This window comes from Numenius arquata, chromosome 14 (genome assembly GCF_964106895.1).
Source record: "Numenius arquata chromosome 14, bNumArq3.hap1.1, whole genome shotgun sequence".
Lineage (NCBI taxonomy): Eukaryota > Metazoa > Chordata > Aves > Charadriiformes > Scolopacidae > Numenius > Numenius arquata.
The window spans coordinates 8700189-8719035 of record NC_133589.1 but is presented as its reverse complement, the minus strand read 5'-3'; the positions used below and the strand labels follow the sequence as shown (position 1 = coordinate 8719035).

The following is an 18847-nucleotide window of genomic DNA, read 5'->3' as shown; positions in this document are numbered from 1 at the left end:
GTTGCCCTCAAGTTTCCCTTATGTGGAGGCTCATTTTATACATTGAAACTGAGCTTGAGTTTCAGGCAACTAAAGATCTCCAAACCTCCATGGGCTAGAGCACAGTCTATGCCAGAGCGCATTTCCTGAACATGTTTTAAGCTGAAGAGCAACAGCAGAACCATACACCTGACAAACTGACATCATTCATTGGTATGTCAGCTTTCTTAGTCTTTAAAAGTTTCAGCAAGAGACTTGCTTGTCTTTTATAGTTACTTGATTTCAATTCCACCTTCACTAAGTTTGAGGCTGGTTACAGGCTATGGCCTACACTTTGCACTCCCCACTCCTGCAACGCGGAGACTTGATTATGACAAGCCAGAACCAAGTGAGGTTACAATTGACTTTACTCTTACCTTGAAGAGCAATATGGCATTGATTACTGCTGCACAGACTAATCTCTAGCCATCAGAGAGTGAAGCTACTACCTGGAATACGTATCTCAGCATATTTTTGCTTGCATGCCACAAAACTTTCAGTGAGCAGCTGCTATGCACCCCTATTAAAGCCTTATGTTCACTCAAGATTAAATCTAGAGTTTGTTATCTAGACAACCGGCATGAAGTGCAGTGCACAGCTGGGCTTTGATTCTGCCAAGCAGGTGTCATGAAACACTGCTTGTTTTCATACAGCCTCAGCTAAACTAGTAGGAAATTTATACTGAGTGTTTAGTTACTGCTGTCAAGAGTCTGGATGAGTCTAGGCCTAAACACTGCAAATTAACCACACAGTTGTTAAGGAGCACTGCTTTGCCTTAAACTAATATTTTTCTTTAGTTAAAGCCCCTTCTACAATCCTAGGAAAGGGCAGGAGAACTCTATGGAATTTTCTAATACTGTGACAACTGGCTTCTTATAGTAAGCAATTAGTACCCTGTTGGTCAACCCATAATGTGAACTAAGAAGGTGAAGAAACTATCCAGTGCAGGGGAAAGCTGCCATTGTCACTTGAGTCTTACCCCAGAAGCTTGAGCTTTTAAATCTTCAGTTCTAGTTTCAGCTGGAGCACTCTGACCAGCGATTGCTCTCCATAGAACAGTGCCACTGGTCAGTAGGACAGACATCCATCTCTGTCCAGTCTAGTTCCTGGAATGCTATACAGCAACAACTCCAGAGCCACACAACTCATCCAGGATACTTTTTGCAGTCACATTTCCACTCCAAGTTTATTTGTAAAACAATACACTAGCATACCACATTTACCGTGGATGCTCTTCTCTTTAGGCATTTAAGAAGAGCAAAAAATAGTAGCATTGTGGCAACCAGAGAGAGAATACCAGCAGCAGTCATTGTAATGTCAGCCCACACCTTGCTCAAGGGAGTGCTCCCTACAAAGCAAGCAGAAAGGTAGTTTGTAGAGACAGCTCTTCATTAAACCTAAGCAACATACATTAGCACCACACTGGCTTAGTACCTTGGGCTGCAGACCATCTTTCTGGCACGAGGAGGATAGGACCCCACAAGCTCACCACTGCAGAATTCACACCTGGCATCCCGCTCTCTACAACAGTAGAACAGTAATGTAGTAGAGGTGAACACTGTAGTATAGTGGGATATCTTGGATCAGTACAACCTAGTATGTGCTTAGACATTACCTCGCTTGCTTCTAGATGGCCTAGGGCATCTTGTCACACACAGAGGAGAGTCTGGTTGAAAACGGTCACAAATCAGAACACTGCAATGGAAATATACCTAGAACAGAGGAGAGGTCCATTCATTTTAAGACAATAACTGCTGCTACTTACTACTCTAAGTAGAAGGATAATGTCACCTACTAGGCCAGAGAGGGCTTTGTCACCAGAGACAAAGGCAAAAGTCTTCACTTCCAGCCTTTGGCGATAGTTAGCATAGCTGACACCATGCCCCACAGGATGAAACACAGTCCTGTAGCTGTCCAGGCTGTACTCACACCTGCCAATAGGTAAGAAGCAAGTCAGAACGTCAGGCTAGAGAAGGTTTGGTTGTTTTTGTTTTTTGGTTTTTTTTTTTTTTTTAAGCAGCAGGCTAGAATTCAAGGTGAACTCTAGAGAGAGGGGCTGCTATCCTCCTATGAGTTCCAGCATACCAGGACAGTACCTAGAAGGCCACCTTGAATGTGGCCCATCTCAGATGAAGCTGTTGTACCTGGGGCTCTTTTCCTAAAGTGGGGACAGGGGAGAATTAGGAAAATCCTCCCACCCACTTCCAAAAGTGCCTCCATTTCTGTGGCAGGGCACTCACCCATCAACAACAATATTCCACTGGGGAAGTGAGCTTGGATCTTGTGAAGCTGTTGCCCAACAGTCATCCAATACCAGATGGAGGTTGGGATCATTGCGGTTCAGCACCTGAACTTCCAGGAAGATGGGCTGCCGTAGGTACCTTACTATTGGGTACTGATCATCACGGTATGGTTGCCTATACGAGCTCTCTGCAAAAACCAAAGCCTCATTTGATAAATCAGTGTACAAGAGTCCTGAAGAAACTCTGGTCTAGACCTCTTCAACAACAGCCAGTCTACCAGCTGTAGTTTGTCCTACAGCCACAGACTTAAGGCATCTGCCTCAAGTAGCATGGTTGGGGGGGGAAGGAAGCACATCAGATCATTAGAAGCCCATGCACCAGAAAAGTTCACTCACACATCCTCTACACCCCAAGCTCAGTCGCTTCCCTGAGCCCAGAGTCAGCTTTACCTGGGTAGCTTAGAAGAACTAAGGAGAGTGGACCTTGGTTCATTGAAGAAGCCGGAGGAGGAAGGTTGTCCACCTTTATAGTGAGGGAGGCATCACCATTGCTGAAGGAGCACAGGACTGTTAGTCTGTAATAAGGAAGCAGCAGTTAAGTCTTATGTTCATATATAGGATATCCAGGGCTAAGTGTTACCCAAAGCTGTTTCCAGGCACACCTGAGTTCACTGTCCCTTGAGACCCTCTGCAGTGGAAAGTCTGCCCATAATGCCCTCACCTCATTCTCATAAACAATCTTCTCCCCATCAAACTGCAGAGAAATAACAGCATTAGTAAGGGCATTCACAATGCACGAAACTCTCCCCATCAATCCTGGCTACACACTTACCCAATACCTGGTCCCACATCCATTCAGTGGGACATGAAACCAAACCCTGTCATTCAAAGAAGACTTAAAGACTGGCCGGCATGCAGGATCTCTGAGCCTAAGTGCATCCAAGTCTAGCGGTGGCGTAGTACTGTCAGCAAGGATTTCAAAATCCATGTACCCATCCTGGGTGCACACAGCAGCTGTAACAGAGGTTCACATAAATTGTTATGCCAACCACTGACAGTTCAATTTGCCAAGAGCTGCTGTGTTTTGTTCTGGGTAGAGATGGTTCGCTGTGAAGGACTAGTTCACTAATCCTTCAGCATGGCTTGTTCCTACCTGAGCAGCACATGGGCCAAGTCCATTGCAGAAGCCAGTCACTTACCTATGGGTACGTGCTGGTCACAAGGGCACTCAGGGTGCATCACCATCGCCACAGTCTCCCCATGGAAGTGAAAAGACAGCTTCAAAGAGGACATGTAGAACTGAAGTCCTGAGCAGCTCTCCCCATGTAGCTGAAAGACAAGAGTTACTTGGAGCGTAACTACAAGAACTCATTTTAACACCTGCATGTGTTAGTGTTCCACTTGCCCTGGGGCCATGGTGCTCTTCACACACAACTAGTTTGTTAGTAATTTACATTGCTCCAGGCATGCCAAATACCAACCCACTGCAAGAGGAATATTTTCACCTCCAGCTGTTTTTTTGCCAATAGACTTCATGAAACCCAAATTATACCAGATGGGCATCAACTCAAAGGTAAAGTCAGTTTGCATTTATGCTAATCACAACTGCTCTCAGCAACCACAGGGCACATGGGTGACCCAGCAGGTCCTTAGCCAAGGTCAAAGCTACTCTGCTCTGGTTCTCAGTAAGCACCAATGAATTGTGATAACACCAGCTCCCGTGACTTGAGGATCAGAACTTACCCTGGACTTCAGGACTTCCCTGCTAATATACAGCTTGACCCCTCTCTTTGTGTCCAGAGCAATCCCATTTTCCTGAAGCTGGTCCATGGGGATGGTCTTATTCTCTATACCCACAGCCTTAAGGATCCCTGGGAAGGCTGGGATGGCAACAGTCATGTGTGTTGCATTACAGATTGCTGGACCTGCAACGACACCTTTGTTATATTTAACACCAGTTGTCCCAGGACAGAGGCAGGCCAGATTCTGGCTTCCTCCATGCATTACCTGGTGCACAAAGCATTCTTGACTCCACAGTCAGTCTGTGTTCAGGAGGGCCATACGTGAGCTTCAGTGCCACAGTGTAGAGCACTTTATCATTTTGCTGACAAATAAGATAGGAGGTCTATTAGAGAGTACTCAGCTCATGATCCATCATAAGACCAACCCCGCAGAGCCATATACTATGTCTAGTTCAGGACTGCTGCTATTCAGGAAGAAACTGAGTTGCAAACATATCTCAACACCCTTTCAAAAAGGATCTGCTCACAAGCCAGTTAGGTGTTCACAGGACATGCTATAGCTAGGATCCCTCTTACATAGATGCCTATCAGCTGTACTGCTGAGGTACACACTCTGCTTCTCCATTTTATAGAGCAGGGGAGTTCACAGGTTTCACAGGTGTACAGGAGGGAGTTACCTAGCCTCTGTAAAAGCAGCACAGTGCCAATTCTTTGTTCACCTACCTTGTAGGAAACAACTCCAGTGGCAGCAAAAGCCACTTGAAAGATTAGGTTGTGGCCATCAGCTAGAAAGTTGTAGCCTTGCTGCATGGCTTGCCCAAGGGTCAGCTGATGTATTCTTGTCCCATCATCTATTGACAGAGTCCAGGACATTGGAGTTGCCGGAACCTGCAAAGCAGGGGATCCTTCCTTAGGAAGGGAAGACATAGCTACACAGAGGCAGAAAGGCATTCCAGTTCTTCACCCTGCGGGACTGCCACCTTGCAGGATTTACAGGCAAGCTCCCTGTATTGATAGTATAGAATTAAGCTTCCCAAATGGACCCCAGAAGAGGGAACTACTCCAGCTGGGAGGTATCAGACTCAGTTTAGATCCAAAAGCCATGCATTCCCACATCCTCCCTTTGAAAGCCAGAATGCACATACCATATGCTCATTACTGAAGCTCGGAATGAGTCTTGGGAAAGAAACCTGGAACACAGGTTAAGTGTGTTAGATAAGGGTTAGATCACAGGAACAGACAGTGGTCACAATCCTACAACTTTCTAAGGAAAACCTCCACTGTAGTTTTTCCAAAGCAGATGGTTGGCACCAGCATCCCAGTTTCCCCTGCTAAAGGGCTAGAGCCAGACCATGTGCATCATTAACGACCATTTTCAAACTAGCTCTTCGAAGAGCTAGTGGCCATGCCAAGATGGACATGCAACTAACAGACCTCCCTGAAGCTGGCTAGATCTTCCCCCATCTTTCTGCAGGTCCTAGCCATGCAGTTCCAGGAGACTGCCATCCTGCCTTGCAAGCCTCTAAGCAGGACCTATAGCACTCCCATTCCTCTACTTACTGCCATGAAGTCTTTTGTACAGTTTGTTGCACCAGCAAAGAAAGGAGTAATGATTTCATCTGCATGAACAGTATTGCACCGAGTGCTGTAGGTTACATTCTTCTCCTCTCCCATTGTGTCATTTACCATCAGCCTCAATCTTAGCAGGTGCTGATCATGCTACAGAGAAGAGACATTAATTAGAACAGGGCAGCAATAGTCACTATACTCTAACCTCAGAGTTGTTTTAGGTGTTTGTACCAGTGCAAGGATAAGATGAATTGTCATTTTAAGAGCCCTAAGGAAAAGGATTAGTTCTCTAGTAAAGCATAGTGGGGGTGGATGGGGTCACAAGGCTAGGTTGAAGAGCAGAAGGTACCAAAAAAAATTGCAGGACTCAATAAAAAAAGCCTTCAAGAACTTGCAGACTGTTGTGACAGAGTCAGCTGTTCAAGAAACTAGTTAGAGTCAAAACCAAGAGTCTCATGGCATTTTACAAGCCTAAAAGCAACAGATACCAGTAGAGCCTATTTTTGAGGCTAGTTTGGGTTAATCTCCCACTTACTACTCCACCTCAATAGCTATTAATACCATGCACTGTTAATTGCTCTATCAAAATAGATGTGTAAGTGAAGTGGTGCTATGAAAATCTTGAACCTGATCCACTTCCCTACGAAATGTTATTTAAAGTAGCTCTCAATTCCTCTACAGGAGAGCACAACATTTATGGTTGTGTGTCTGAGGGGGTTTAATCCACAGTTGAAAGAACAAGTATTCAGGCAACAGTCTGTTGTTGGTTTTGTTTGGTTGTTTTTTTTTTAAACTATTCTGGCATGAATTGTTACAGAATAGTTTAAGCATTTCTACTATTGAAGAAAGTTAGAGCTAGAAACCCTATTAAACCCAGTCCTGACCAGGAAAACCACACTCCATGACCTCTCCCCAGAATGGAGATCCCTTTACCTCCAGGCTTGTGCAGTTCACAAGCAGGACACTGAGCAACAGCCTCTCATAATCCACAGTGTAGTTGCAGGACACCATCTCCTCACCACTTGCATCTATGGAGAAGGTGAAAGATTAGCCCTGCAGGCAGGCACCTGCTTTCAAGCTACAGCTGAAGAGGCCAGAGCAGTAGCAATACCTACCCACAACACACATGTGCCAGGAGTAGTTGCCAAGCTCTCCAGAAAACTCAACTTCCATCCTGTCCCTGTGACAGGTCACACTCTCTGCAGAAGGAAAACCAAAATCAGATCCCCCATCACCCTCCTGGAGACACACACCCCCCTGTGAGCCATCCAGCTAGCCAGCGCTGCTCCAGAGACCCCTTCCACACCAAGGCAGAGGGGAAGCAGCTCCAAGCAAACATAAAGTCCACATCCACACCACTACCATCCCAGAGAGGCCTCATTACCCAAGAGATCCTGATCCCCCAGGCCATCAGCACAAGGGGCCAAAGGCAGCAAAAAGCCAAACAGGAGCAGCAACCTGCAAGAAGAACAGGACCAAATGAGAGAGCAGCAAGGCAAGGACCTAGCTCCCCATACCACCCTCAAACCCCACTTACCACATCCTTGAGGTGCCTAAGCACTGCTGCTCCACAAACAGTCCCATCTTCTCACTGCCACCACAAGCTTGCTCTCTGGCTGCCCAGGGAGGATTATATAGGACCTGGTGCAGGCTCCACACAGGTGCAGCCTTTCTGCTGCCTGGGGGACTGAGAGCTTGCACCTGCATCTCGCTGAGATGTGTCTCCTTACTGTGAAGACAAGGGCTCGTAGGAGACCTTAAGGGGATACTAAGTCTTTGGCATGGGTTGTTGTTTCCTACTATTTTTAAGACCTTTTTTTCTTGCTCTGGTAGTTTACTCCCTTTATTCCATTGTCAGATGCTGCACAGAAAAAAATGCACATTTTTTGGCAGTCATTTTTTAAAAAAGAGATTTCTGTGCCACTTTGATTTTCTGATAGTTTAAAACAATTCCACTGGTAGATTTGTACATAACTGAGAATATTTTGTTCCTCTGTATGGGCAAATCTGCAATGCTGATATAGGTCTAATTAGGAGGAAAACATGAGTGGCAGGTTAAGGAAGAGAAGTCCTAGATCAGATCTTTAGACTGAAAGATCTCTGGAGGTTTTGGTCAGGCTGTCATTGTTCAAAGCTGTGAGGAAGAGGCCTGGGAAGAAAAAAATCACTGATCTGTGTTATCTTTCAGCTTCCCGAATGCTTTTCAATTCAGACAGACTTGTAAAAAACCCAAAGGCTCATATTTTTAAAAGTAATTGAATTCTTGAGATGTGAGAAAGCAAAAAGATAGATCACAGGAAGAGAGGAAAATTAATATTATGGAATAGTAATTTAGGAATGGGATGTTAAATTGGGCTTCATGGAATAATAAATTTTGTATTAATGTACCACGTATTCATGTAAAATGAATTAATTTATATTTCTTTTTACAGTTATAGACCTGTGCCTGGAGCAGCAAACTTCCCAGCTCAAGTGACAGCAGCTTCATTTCTCTTAAAGATTTAGTGTTGTGAGAAAAAGGTCGTCTATCAATTGCTGGTAGGTACCAAAGTGCTGGGAACTTGGATGGGACAACAGGATGTCTGGAGGTAGGGAGCTGCAGAGTGTGTGATTGCCATCAGTGTGCTGCGTGGCAAAGCAGTATGATCCATACAGGCACAGCAGATGACTAATGTAAGTCGTTTAAAAATGGACGTTCTTGAGAAGCATCTCTTTAACTCTCATCCTTGTGAGAACATGGCAAATGCAGAGTTAAAGCTATTATGCAAGTGAGGATACCAAGTGTGCACGATGCCACTCATAGCAATAAGGAGGCATTAGCTCGGATCTATAACCACACCAGAGTAAATACCAGTTGATGTTAGTAACATAAAAAGAAATTGCACTTCTGCTTTTGCCATCAATAGGATTAGCATGCGGATAACCTTTGGCAAGAAATTAACTTCCCAGAGACTCCTGAATTCACAAACATACGTCATGTACCTTTTTTCTCTCTTTTTTTTTTATAATCAGATTGTTTTCAAAAGCAATGATTATACAGAAAACTAATGAAACAAACTCTGAGGCCATACACAAGTTTATCGTATTATGTATCTATTATTATTTAACTTGGGTTTAATTAACACTGTAGGAGAAAAAAAAGGTATTTCAAGTACACATCCTTTAAAGAGTACCCAAGTGAGGTACTTTCAGGCAGTCAAATCCAATGTATAGTTAAACTTGCTCGTAATTTCCCCACCCCTGATTCTCAGCTTCATGAAGTTGCTGGAAAAGCTGCAAGCAAGTCCCGGGGAGCTTTGGATCATGTTCCTGGCATTTGGTTGACCCTGGGCTGGTAAAAGCTCAAACTCGCATCACACCAGAGCGATGAAGCTAGCCTGGGGGAAACCTGCAGAGGCCTGGGCAGTGGCAATGCATGTCCCCTTCACAGAAGAACAGCCTGCAGGAGTTAACTCAGGCTGTTTGCCATCTCCCAAGTGCCTCTTAACAGGCTGAGGCTTGTGTAGCTGAAAGGTAACCTTGGGCCAGACAACATTTAACATTTAACATTTAACATAGTTAGAGCAACACTATTGCCACAGTCACCACAACTGGGTTTGCCCTGTGGTGCAAGTTAGCAGCTCCTAATATCAATCTTTGAGTATGTAGGTTTGTAGGATGTAATTCATCAGCATGTGCTAAAATAATTAGTTGTTGCTTCACTTAACATGTCTGAATTTGCAGCTTAAGCTACGGGGAGAGCATGGCCATTTTTCCTTTCAAAAAAATCAGTTCCACCTGTCCAAGTTGTTGAGCCCATAACAATAACTATGGCCTGAGTTACAGGCAAACAGCTAATTCACACCCTGAAACACAATAAACTCCATAGCTTTCATTATTGTTTTTTTTCTGCTGCAAAAAACCTGCAAGATCTCCACTTCCAATCCTCTGCTTTTCTCTTTTACTTGTTGATTTTCTGACTTCTAGGAAAAAAGGCATTTCCCCAGAGCAGTGCTGAGCAGCCCTGAGCACTGGGGCATTGCACACCATCTCAGCGAGCACAGATCACCTCGGCACAGATGCACTTTCCTATGGGCTTCGGCTGCCTCTCTCCCTCACACACTGGCAGTAGGACAGCATTTGAGACACCAATGAGCTCAACGTGGCTTTCCTTGGGTCTGTTTGTAGTGCTGATGATGATATCATGGGGAAAAAAAAACAAACCAAAACCAAGAAAAGGCTTTAGCCATGCAAAGAGCCCAAATGCCAGCCTGCTTTTGAGCATTCAAAGCAAAAACACTTCCTGCAAATTTCACTATGATACAACAGATAATGTCACTAGTGGTGCTGTAGTCTTTCAATCTAAACAGTTTGTTTAACTGGTAATATTTTATTTAATATAGTTCTCAAAAAAATAGAGCAATAATCAGAGACATAGCAAAATCCAGTAACAAATCAAAACTGCTAGTTAAATAATTCATTAGCTTACAACACCATGTACCATCACAACAGAGTTTCTCCTGAGCCTGGTAAGACACTTCAATTGGAAGTAGAATGGTTTTGAAGTTCTTTTCAAACCCAAAAAGAAAAGCTTCATTCTAACTACTCAGGGAGTTTAAAAAGTTCACAATTTTGAGCTTTAGTCTCAAAAGAAATATATCCATTCAGGCTGAGAAATTTAGCTCATTTGATGTTGAATCATTTATCGCATTTTAAGTTGGGGTTTTTGGATGGGAACAAGATGAACAAATACCAGGAGTTTAGAAACAGATGGACATTTTGTTTGGTCTTTTCTTTTTTCTTTCTTTTTTGTGATGCCCACTTTTGTGACATAAATAATACCGAAGCTTGCAAAGTCCTAGAGCTTCTCTCCAATTGACGTGGGTTTTGCTTTACCTTTAATTAAAACTTGGAATAATAGTTTCCCACTTAGCATCATACAAGTAACTTCCTTTTAAAATCATTATTTTCAGGTGTTAGATGATAAAAATCATTGTGAGATCAACACTTTGTGTGCTGCATTAATTAGCAGAAAAGCAAATGAATGCACTTCTGTGGTAGAAATCAATAATCTTGAAAAATGAAAAGGTCTCTTTTGCCACCAACTCACTTTCATGGGCATAGCTAACAATGCAAAATGTCAATGTACAAGAAAAACACTGTCTCCTCTCTTCTACCAGGCGCTGGTGGTATATGCATACGTGCCTTAGTGCTCTTGAGAGTAAAAAAGCTTACATTATCCAGTAAAGGAAATAAAATTAAATGGCATTAAGAAACAGCTTATCTAATATATACATTAAAATGTATATATGTATTACCTTTCTTTGTTCTGCAATAGCTAGTTTTTTTCTAGTAGCTGTAAATTTAACTTGGTGCTGAGCCTGGTTAAATAGAAAATGGAATAAAGGACTGCGTTTTCTATTAGAAAAGTATTAATGGCCCTTGAAAAAGGGCTGAGGCTAAAACCATCTTCTAGTGCAGGGATGGAGGTGGCCTAGGTGAAGCACAGCCCTTCCTCACTGTCCTGAGATGGCAGGATAGTGCCGGGATGGCTGTGTCTGTGGATGACATGAAGGAAAACCGGGGCTTTAGTTTACTACTACCTAGACTTGTTTATTCAAAATTCAGACCTGTCACAGGATCTGACCGACTCTGCTTGTCCTCATGGAGGAAACTGTTGGTACAAGTTTGTTCCTGAAGAATGTTTCAATCTCTGTCTGAGAAAATAATTAAGAGAGAAAGCCTGTTTGGAGAGGTCTCCGGCATATTACATGAGTAGCATTATGGGAAGTAAATGAGGTGGCACTCCATTCAGTAATTGTACCAACGCTGGACAATGAGTTGGTTTGCAATTGCTATTGCTTCTGTAACACGGGCATAATAAGCAACAAAACCTCACTGCTAATTGCTGAGGGTAGATTCTCTAAGATACAGGTTAATTCAGTTAGTCATAGAAAACAGCTTGACAAAAAAGTAACATTTATCTGGCAGCTGTTGTGAGTGCGACCAGAATAACCGATAACTTGCAGCATTTTATTATGCAGCATATAGTCTCGTACTGATTTCTTCTCAGCTACTGTTTTAAAACTAACCTTTTACATGGTTTTCTCTTAGTAGTTCTTTCTAACCTAAAAATCAGAATTACTGTCTAATTTTATAAGCTTCTATTTGTAGAGGTAGCCCTTAATGCCACTGAAATCAGGGGAAATCATTTCTAAAGCAAGAAGTGGTTACGTGAAGATGGGGACTGGACCCACCTGTTCCCAGGTGAGGACCAGAGTTCCTAGGCTGAGGCAGTGGGGGCAGGCCTGTCATGTTTCCATTTCTTGAATTCCCTGTGCTATCGTGAGGAAATCCTGCACATTTTTTCCATCTAAAACAGAGATTACAATACCTGTTAGATGAATGTCTATTTGCCAAGTGCCTTAAGATTCTCTGATGAAATGTGATTTGTGGTTGAAAGGCTCACACGCTAGGCTGTGGTTTTGCCTGCTGTGACCTGCAGACCTGCTGGCGGTTTTATCCTAACACCACCCTGGCCCCAACAGGCCCATTTCCATCCACACATCAATTTGTGTACAGGAAACAGCTTCCTGGATGTGCCTGGTTTGGCTGGGAGAGGCCTGTTTTTTAATGCAGCAACCCAGCAAACAAGAGGTTAGAAAGGGCTTCACCAGTAAACATAATTGCTTGTGCATTTCATCCTACCAAAACTCAGCGATACTTTACTACTTAGGGTGAAATCTGGTCCTACTGACATTCATGGCCTTTTGAAGGTTTTTTTTAAGTTTCTTTTGAAGTTCAAGGTCCTTTTGAAGTTTTCCCAGAACAGTTAGGCAAAGACACAGAGAAGATTAATGAATCCCCTCTACGTCTAAGTAATCAAATACACAACAAATGGTAAACGGCAGAGCCACCTTCCAGAAAATGAAAGCATTCACCACACCATCGCCTTATTACCTATGCAGAGCTCCAGATGAGTTGACTGCTAGGATGGACTTTGCCTCCTCATTTCCATCCTCACGGGGACGTCTTAACTTGTAATCATTAATGAACTATCCCTGTAATGGAAAGGTGACTGTACAGTCTGGGTATCGTTCAAAGCTGCCTTGGGAAACCAGAAGTTACTGAAAATGTCGAGTAGGTATCACAAAGCAGCAGCCGATGGCAATTTAGACCTCTTGAAAGAAGCCACTAGGAAAGACCTCAATACTTCAGATGAAGATGGGATGACGCCCACCCTTCTGGCAGCATACCATGGGTATCTAGAAGCTCTGGAAGTCATATGCCGGAGGGGGTAAGTCAATTAGCTTCCATTGCTTAAAGCTTGTGGCTTAAAACTATAATTAGCGTGTCATTTTTCTAATGCCTTGATGACCTCAGACCCAAAAGGCTGAAAATCATGGTAATTTCTTTCAATGCATTGCCAAGAACTGTTTCTCCTCATTCACAAGGGGTAAGGCTCCAAACCTGTGAGCAGGTCTGTCTGTACATGCGGTTGGTGAAGCCGCATCGATATCAGCGAGACCGTCTCGTATATGGAGTCTGCAGGGACGGTTAGTAGGAGCAGGGACCTGGGACCGCACCTCACTGTAATGGAGAAGTTGATCTACAACCTTTGATGATAATATATCTTTGAAACTGCCTCTAGAGAAACGTTTCTAGCAAAAAAATCTCTCCTATGTGCTTCCAAAGTGCAGTTAGTAGACACCTGCGAAGGTTTAATGTTTTCCAGAGGCAAGTCACAACCAATAGTTTTGAAACAGTACCATTTAAAATTGTTATTTCTCTGCTTTTTATAGTATTAGCAACTACCATCATACGAAAAATGATAATACTGGGTATTAAGCTGGAGTACAATACTTGCAAACCAGAAAAAAAAAAAAAGAAAAAAGAAAAGGAAAATTTTCTACAGGTTGATTTTCTAATAGTAATATTTCTGTTTGGTATCATTTAAATGTCCTACGTCTTAAAAGGTATTATTGAAATGGTAATTACCTCCCCACCCTCTGTACTCTCTTGCTCAGAGCCTACCTTTTAAGCTGTAATTCTGTAATAAGATCTAATAAAAGAAAATCTGCTCTTGTGTAGAGATATAGCTAATAAAATGTTCTTTCTGGGCTGAGATGAAGATTAAGTTGACCTGTATTTTCAATCATAATAGCTTAAAGAAGATTGGAAGGAGAACTTGAATAACTATTTTGATGTATCTGAGTTTTCTTTTATTAAAAATAGAATTGAAAATATGGAATAAAAATAGGGTCTTCGTAGACTTGCTTTATAGCACATTGAGCTTAGGTGTGGCAGTAATAACACAATAAAAAAGACCTTTGGACTGCATGGTTATTGCTGTGTCCTCAGGAGAAGCAAAAATAGATTGACAGTTTTTCAACTCGTATAATTAAGGCAGCTCCAAGGAACTATCTAGAATCAATAAAAGTTTGTCTCTGAACACCTAGAAGACAGAACAACTAACTAAGGAACAAACAACAATATAATTTTTTTCAAAATTTGAGTGCAAAATATGTCTTCTACCATATAGGTTGATAGAAATCACAGCGGATGACACGAAGATCAGAATGCCTATGTATCTGTTATTTAATATATTTCTACCTCTTTTTCTTGGTAGAGGACACCTTTGGGACAGTATTGTCCTCCAAATCTTCAAACATATGCATTCACCTCTATTTTAATCCAAGATTCCTTGACACAATCAGCAGGCTGGGGCTGCCAGAGATATGGCTGTAGTCTTACTGGTTTTCTTGGGAGAAGCTGAATTTTTGAAGACGTTCAATCTGTTGTGCAGTCAGTTAATGTTTTCTTGTGAGAAAGTATTATAATTATTTTTAACAAACTCATCATTTCATTGAAGAGGTTTCCTGACAAAGGCACTGAGATACAGAATGGTTTTCTTTAGAGTGGTTGCAGATTTTAGGACTCTGAAGCTTGCAACACATTCAGCCCTTGGAAAATGTAGCAATCCTAACAATAAACCCTTTCATCTTGAACGAGCCTCTCTTCCCAGGCATCAAGAGACATTTTCTCTGCTTGCTTTGCAGGTACATGAATAAAGGCAAGACCAAGTAGCAGATCGGCTCTCTTTTGTGTGACTCTCTTTCTTGGGAAAACAGGGAAAAGAGGAGTATGAGAACCCAAAGTAGATGTCAAACCTTATCCAAAGTCCCACTGAGCTGGGAACAGACACTCCAGTTTGTGAATTGTTTGAGGCTCAAAGGCTGGCAGGCTCCAGGGAGAAAAGAGACCACAAACAACTATGAAGGGACCTGGGGGAGGATGAATGACCCGGCACTCCCAAGGCTCAGGATAATGCAGCCTGTTTGCTAATGTGGGAATTAAGGAGTCTGGCACGCTCGGCCACAGCCAGGCAGTTCCCCAGGGCAGAGCCACAAAAGCAGAAATATGTACACATGGTTTCCATATGTCTAAGTGGAGAAACTTCGATCCTCAGCTGCCACCTCCTTGCAGAAACGCCTGTGCTCTGGTAGCCTGGCACGCTCAGACTTGCCATTGTTTCTCAATGCGAGCAGCTCTGTGTCTCAGCTCTGCGGGGAACCCTGGCCTCTCTCTTGCCTGTGGCCTTTCAGGCTGAAGGATGTTTTCAGATTTGGCCCTCAACAAATACGTTAGTGCTTGGCTTCAGAGATACTCAAAAGCCAGAGATCAAGGCCTGAAGGAGATTTTGAGATAGGATGTACCATAGCACAGCTGCCGCAGAACAGACCTCCAAGTCATTGAAATGCTCAAACTTTGGCCCCTTGCTCTGAAGTTATTAAAGGGTTTGGGCTACTGCGGCTGCCTTGGTTATTGGTCGCAGATGACTCAAGCTCTGTTCTGAACCACTGCTAATGTTGATCCTGCCAATTATGGAATAAAAGATTTGAGCTAATTCTCGTCTGCAGGCAACAGTTCAGTGTGAAGTCAGTGCAAGAGTTAAAAAGAAAGCAATACTTTTCACTGGCTTTAAATTCAGTTGAAAAGATGTGGTATTTTATATTCAAATGAGCTTCTCCTTTTCAAACCCCATGAGCAAAAGCAGCTAAAGAACAAAAGAGCTGAAGAAAACCAACAGCATCTAGCTGAGCTTAATCTAATAGCAATGGAGACAAATGTGTAATCAGGGCTTTACTCTTAATCATTTACCTATTACCTACCAAAAAAGTTACTGCATGGGCTCATTTAATATGTATCACTGTGGCCAGTGAAGAGTCTTCCTAATATTGCCCTGCAAAAGGGAATAGTCACCATAAAGCCTTTAAAACGTCCTATTGAAAAGCTTATTGAAACGGTTCTGCCATGAATTCCAATGAGTGTAAGTGGAAGCCTGAGCCCACTTGCAGCTGTCAGCAGCAAATCAATCAGAGCTGCAGCCCCTCACCTGTGCACAGGTGGCTGCTTTTCTCTGCCCTATTGCAGGAGGCAGGTGAGATCAGTGGGGAGAAAAGCAAGCCCTGCCAGACCCGGGGATGACACAAAGGAAATACCCTGGCTCTGTTAAGGCGAGTCGCATGAGCAGTCACAGTCAGCCCCAAAGAGCTTGCTTAATTCATGGCCAGGCAGGAATTAGAGTTTATGTCACACATACAGCTAGACTCGGTGCTTGGGTAAGTAGGTGCAGCGCCATTCTAGAGGATGGAGCTAAGCTGACTCATTTTCTTTGGGCTGTACTTCTCCCACCAAAGCAGAGCTAAATGTTTAGTATCTGTTCAATCTCACTGAGGTGCTATGCTTGGGTATGTGCAGCATACCTGCAGCTCACTGAATGCTATTTTCCTTCTCAGAGGTGATCCGGACAAATGTGACATCTGGGGGAACACGCCTCTCCACCACGCCGCTTGCAATGGTCACATCCACTGTGTTTCTTTTTTGATCAACTTTGGTGCCAATATTTTTGCTCTGGACAATGACCTCCGCACTCCCCTGGAGGCAGCTGCCAGCAGAGACCGCAATGAATGTGTCCGAATCCTGGACAAAGCCGCCACCGAGCAGAACATGCTGAATCCGAAGAAGGTCTCCAAACTCAAAGCACAGGCCCAGAGGAATGTGGAGAAACAAATCAAGGAATGTGAGAAGCGCCAAGAGAAACACCAGCATGAAATGAACCGCAATTATATGAAAGAAAAGGTTGGCACAGTAAATTCTTCCCAAGGGACACACTCCAGAGTAAAGTTGCCTGGTCTCTTTGCTTCAAATACAACAAATTCTTTCTCCAAAAATCTGAAAGACACCCTCAAACTTAAGGCAAAAAAGACAGCCGACAGCACAAGAAGCCAGAAATCACAAAGCAGCAGCCAAGATGATGGTACGAGTAGGACAAGTGTGATGCATTTGTTCGATGAGAAAGAGGAGGATGAATTACTGAATGACCTTGGAGAGAAAAACTTTTCTGATAACGACAGTCAGTTCTCCATTTTTAAGCGGCCAGGTCTTGGCAAGATTGTATTTGGAAGGAATTTGGCTGCGGACATAAATCCTGGAACTGTATCTTCTGAGACAGAAGGTGTAAGCTTTAAAATGTCCAGCGAGCTCTTCCAGCATGAAAATGCTGAGAATGGCAGGGAAGATAATGCTGAAAATGGTGCTGATATCCCTTGGCATGAAGAAGCCATTTGGGATGATGAGGAAGCAGAGAACACACCCCTTGAGGTATTTCTGGCATCACAGATGCTGGATGAGTTTCTTCCAGTCTTCATGAGGGAAAAAATTGATTTAGATGCCCTGATGCTATGTTCTGATGAAGATCTACAGAGCATTCAGATGGAGCTTGGGCCAAGAAAGAAAGTCCTGAATGCCGTGAATAAAAGAAAAGAAGCACTCAAGAACCCTGGAAAGACTGTAGACACTTGCTTATAAATTAACATACCTGTTGCTGTAACCTGCACACTGATTCATTATCTTTTGCTCTTACCAAAAAGCATGCTATTCTTTTTGGACATCTGCTAAAGCAAAAGGCAGAGAGGTTACCAATTGCTTTAGAAAGTGCATCAAGGAGAAAGATTTTTCTCTCTGGATAGATGGCTGTGGTGCGCAGGATATTAATTCAAGCATATTCTTCCAAAAAGAATGAATGTGAAGGTTAAAAAACAAAAGCTATAGATTTAAACCTCTTTCTCCCTGAACTGTTTGTGGTGATCAGATTTATTCTCGCTGGAATAACTTAAAATATTAGTGAAAGCCAGCCCCACGCTACATTCCTTAGTAAAGCCCTTCCCTTCTTCTCCAAAACCACAATGCAAAGAGCATTCCCAAAGCTTCGGAGCTTTGAGTTTTCTCCTTTCACTTCTGTTAGATTGCTACAAAATGCCCTTCCTGGTACTGATGATATGTTAGAAATAGCATCTGAATCTTGATTTCAGCTATGGCTTATTGACTCTAATAGCCTCTGAATGAGCGCAAATAAGACTAATTTACAGCAAGTTTCTTGTTCTTGTCAGTAAAATGTTTTGCTACTGTATTGATGTTTATTTAAAAATATATGAAGTATCTTGCCAGGAGATGTTCAGTGTCTTGTATATTCTTTTCTCATGTCTCATTTGACTAGACCCAGTTGCCAGCACCCATCATGCCCTGAACAGCATCAAGACTGCAATACTTTTAACTGCAAGAAGCTGAGATTTTATTTTCAGCACTTTTGATCTGTTTTGGAATATTCTCAGCTTGGTTCCTATAGGAAGCATTTGCCACATCAAGTCCCAGAAACCAGGACTTATCACCCAACGTTTTCTGTTGGTTGTTGTCAGCCTTTGCCTGAAAATTGTGTGTAACACAGACACAGCTCATGAAAAGAGAAAGAAAATGAGACTGTACTTCTGTGGAAGCTCCTGTTCTTCACAGTCTATCTGGAGGCATTCACAGCAGGGTTCCCTTCATCTCTCTCAGGCCTATTCCCCTGGGAAGACAGCACTATCTGATATGAATTAATCACTTCTGTTGAGTTTTGTGAATCTAATAAGGTGCTTGTAGCAGTCTTGCTCTGCCTGAGATCTCAGATTTTAGAAGGGCAATTATTAGCAATACTTTTATTGTTAAATCTCTTTTTATAGCTTTCCATTAGTCAGCTATAATTTTTTCCCTTAAGGGTATACTGCATTTGCAGCCACCGATCCTAGTTAATAATCTATTTTTTCATGCTTCCTCCTTTCCACATCTTCTTCATGTTACTTTGATTTGCATATTATAATTCCTTTTCTTGCCTGGACTTTATACTGCATTCTTTCCTCCTTGGATTCCAGTGCTTCAGCAAGTTCATATTTTCCTCCATCAAGCAGTCACAGCAGAG

The 18847-nt window shown here is 42.8% G+C and overlaps 2 protein-coding genes across 2 annotated transcripts; one reads left to right on the top strand and one right to left on the bottom strand.

The window, feature by feature from the left end:
* Positions 1–1223: 1223 nt before the first annotated feature.
* ZP2 (zona pellucida glycoprotein 2) lies at positions 1224–7155 on the bottom strand. Its single transcript, XM_074158462.1, has 18 exons — positions 7109–7155; positions 6956–7029; positions 6687–6770; positions 6505–6599; positions 5563–5721; positions 5148–5192; positions 4726–4890; positions 4268–4364; positions 4004–4185; positions 3460–3589; positions 3093–3274; positions 2923–3014; positions 2711–2835; positions 2259–2448; positions 1814–1949; positions 1634–1730; positions 1453–1539; positions 1224–1366 (listed from the first exon to the last, which is right to left on the bottom strand). The coding sequence occupies exons 1-18, from the start codon at positions 7153–7155 to the stop codon at positions 1224–1226; spliced, it is 2130 nt and encodes a 709-aa protein (XP_074014563.1).
* A 5528-nt stretch (positions 7156–12683) lies between these two features.
* ANKS4B (ankyrin repeat and sterile alpha motif domain containing 4B) lies at positions 12684–17421 on the top strand. The gene is made up of 2 exons (XM_074158684.1): positions 12684–12847; positions 16350–17421. Exons 1-2 carry the CDS (start codon positions 12684–12686, stop codon positions 17419–17421), a joined length of 1236 nt encoding a protein of 411 aa, XP_074014785.1.
* Positions 17422–18847: the final 1426 nt, after the last annotated feature.

What these genes read in the sequence shown, in the direction of transcription:
- ZP2 (XM_074158462.1), bottom strand. Translation starts at nt 7,155, where the DNA reads ATGGGACTGTTTGTGGAGCAGCAGTGCTTAGGCACCTCAAGGATGTG. An exon ending in GATGTGGGACCAGGTATTGG is followed by an intron (nt 3,015 to 3,092) that starts GTAAGTGTGTAG and finishes ATTTCTCTGCAG; the next exon opens with TTTGATGGGGAGAAGATTGT. An exon ending in ACAAAGCCCTCTCTGGCCTA is followed by an intron (nt 1,731 to 1,813) that starts GTAGGTGACATT and finishes CCTCTGTTCTAG; the next exon opens with GTATATTTCCATTGCAGTGT.
- ANKS4B (XM_074158684.1), top strand. Translation starts at nt 12,684, where the DNA reads ATGTCGAGTAGGTATCACAAAGCAGCAGCCGATGGCAATTTAGACCTC. An exon ending in GAAGTCATATGCCGGAGGGG is followed by an intron (nt 12,848 to 16,349) that starts GTAAGTCAATTA and finishes TTTCCTTCTCAG; the next exon opens with AGGTGATCCGGACAAATGTG.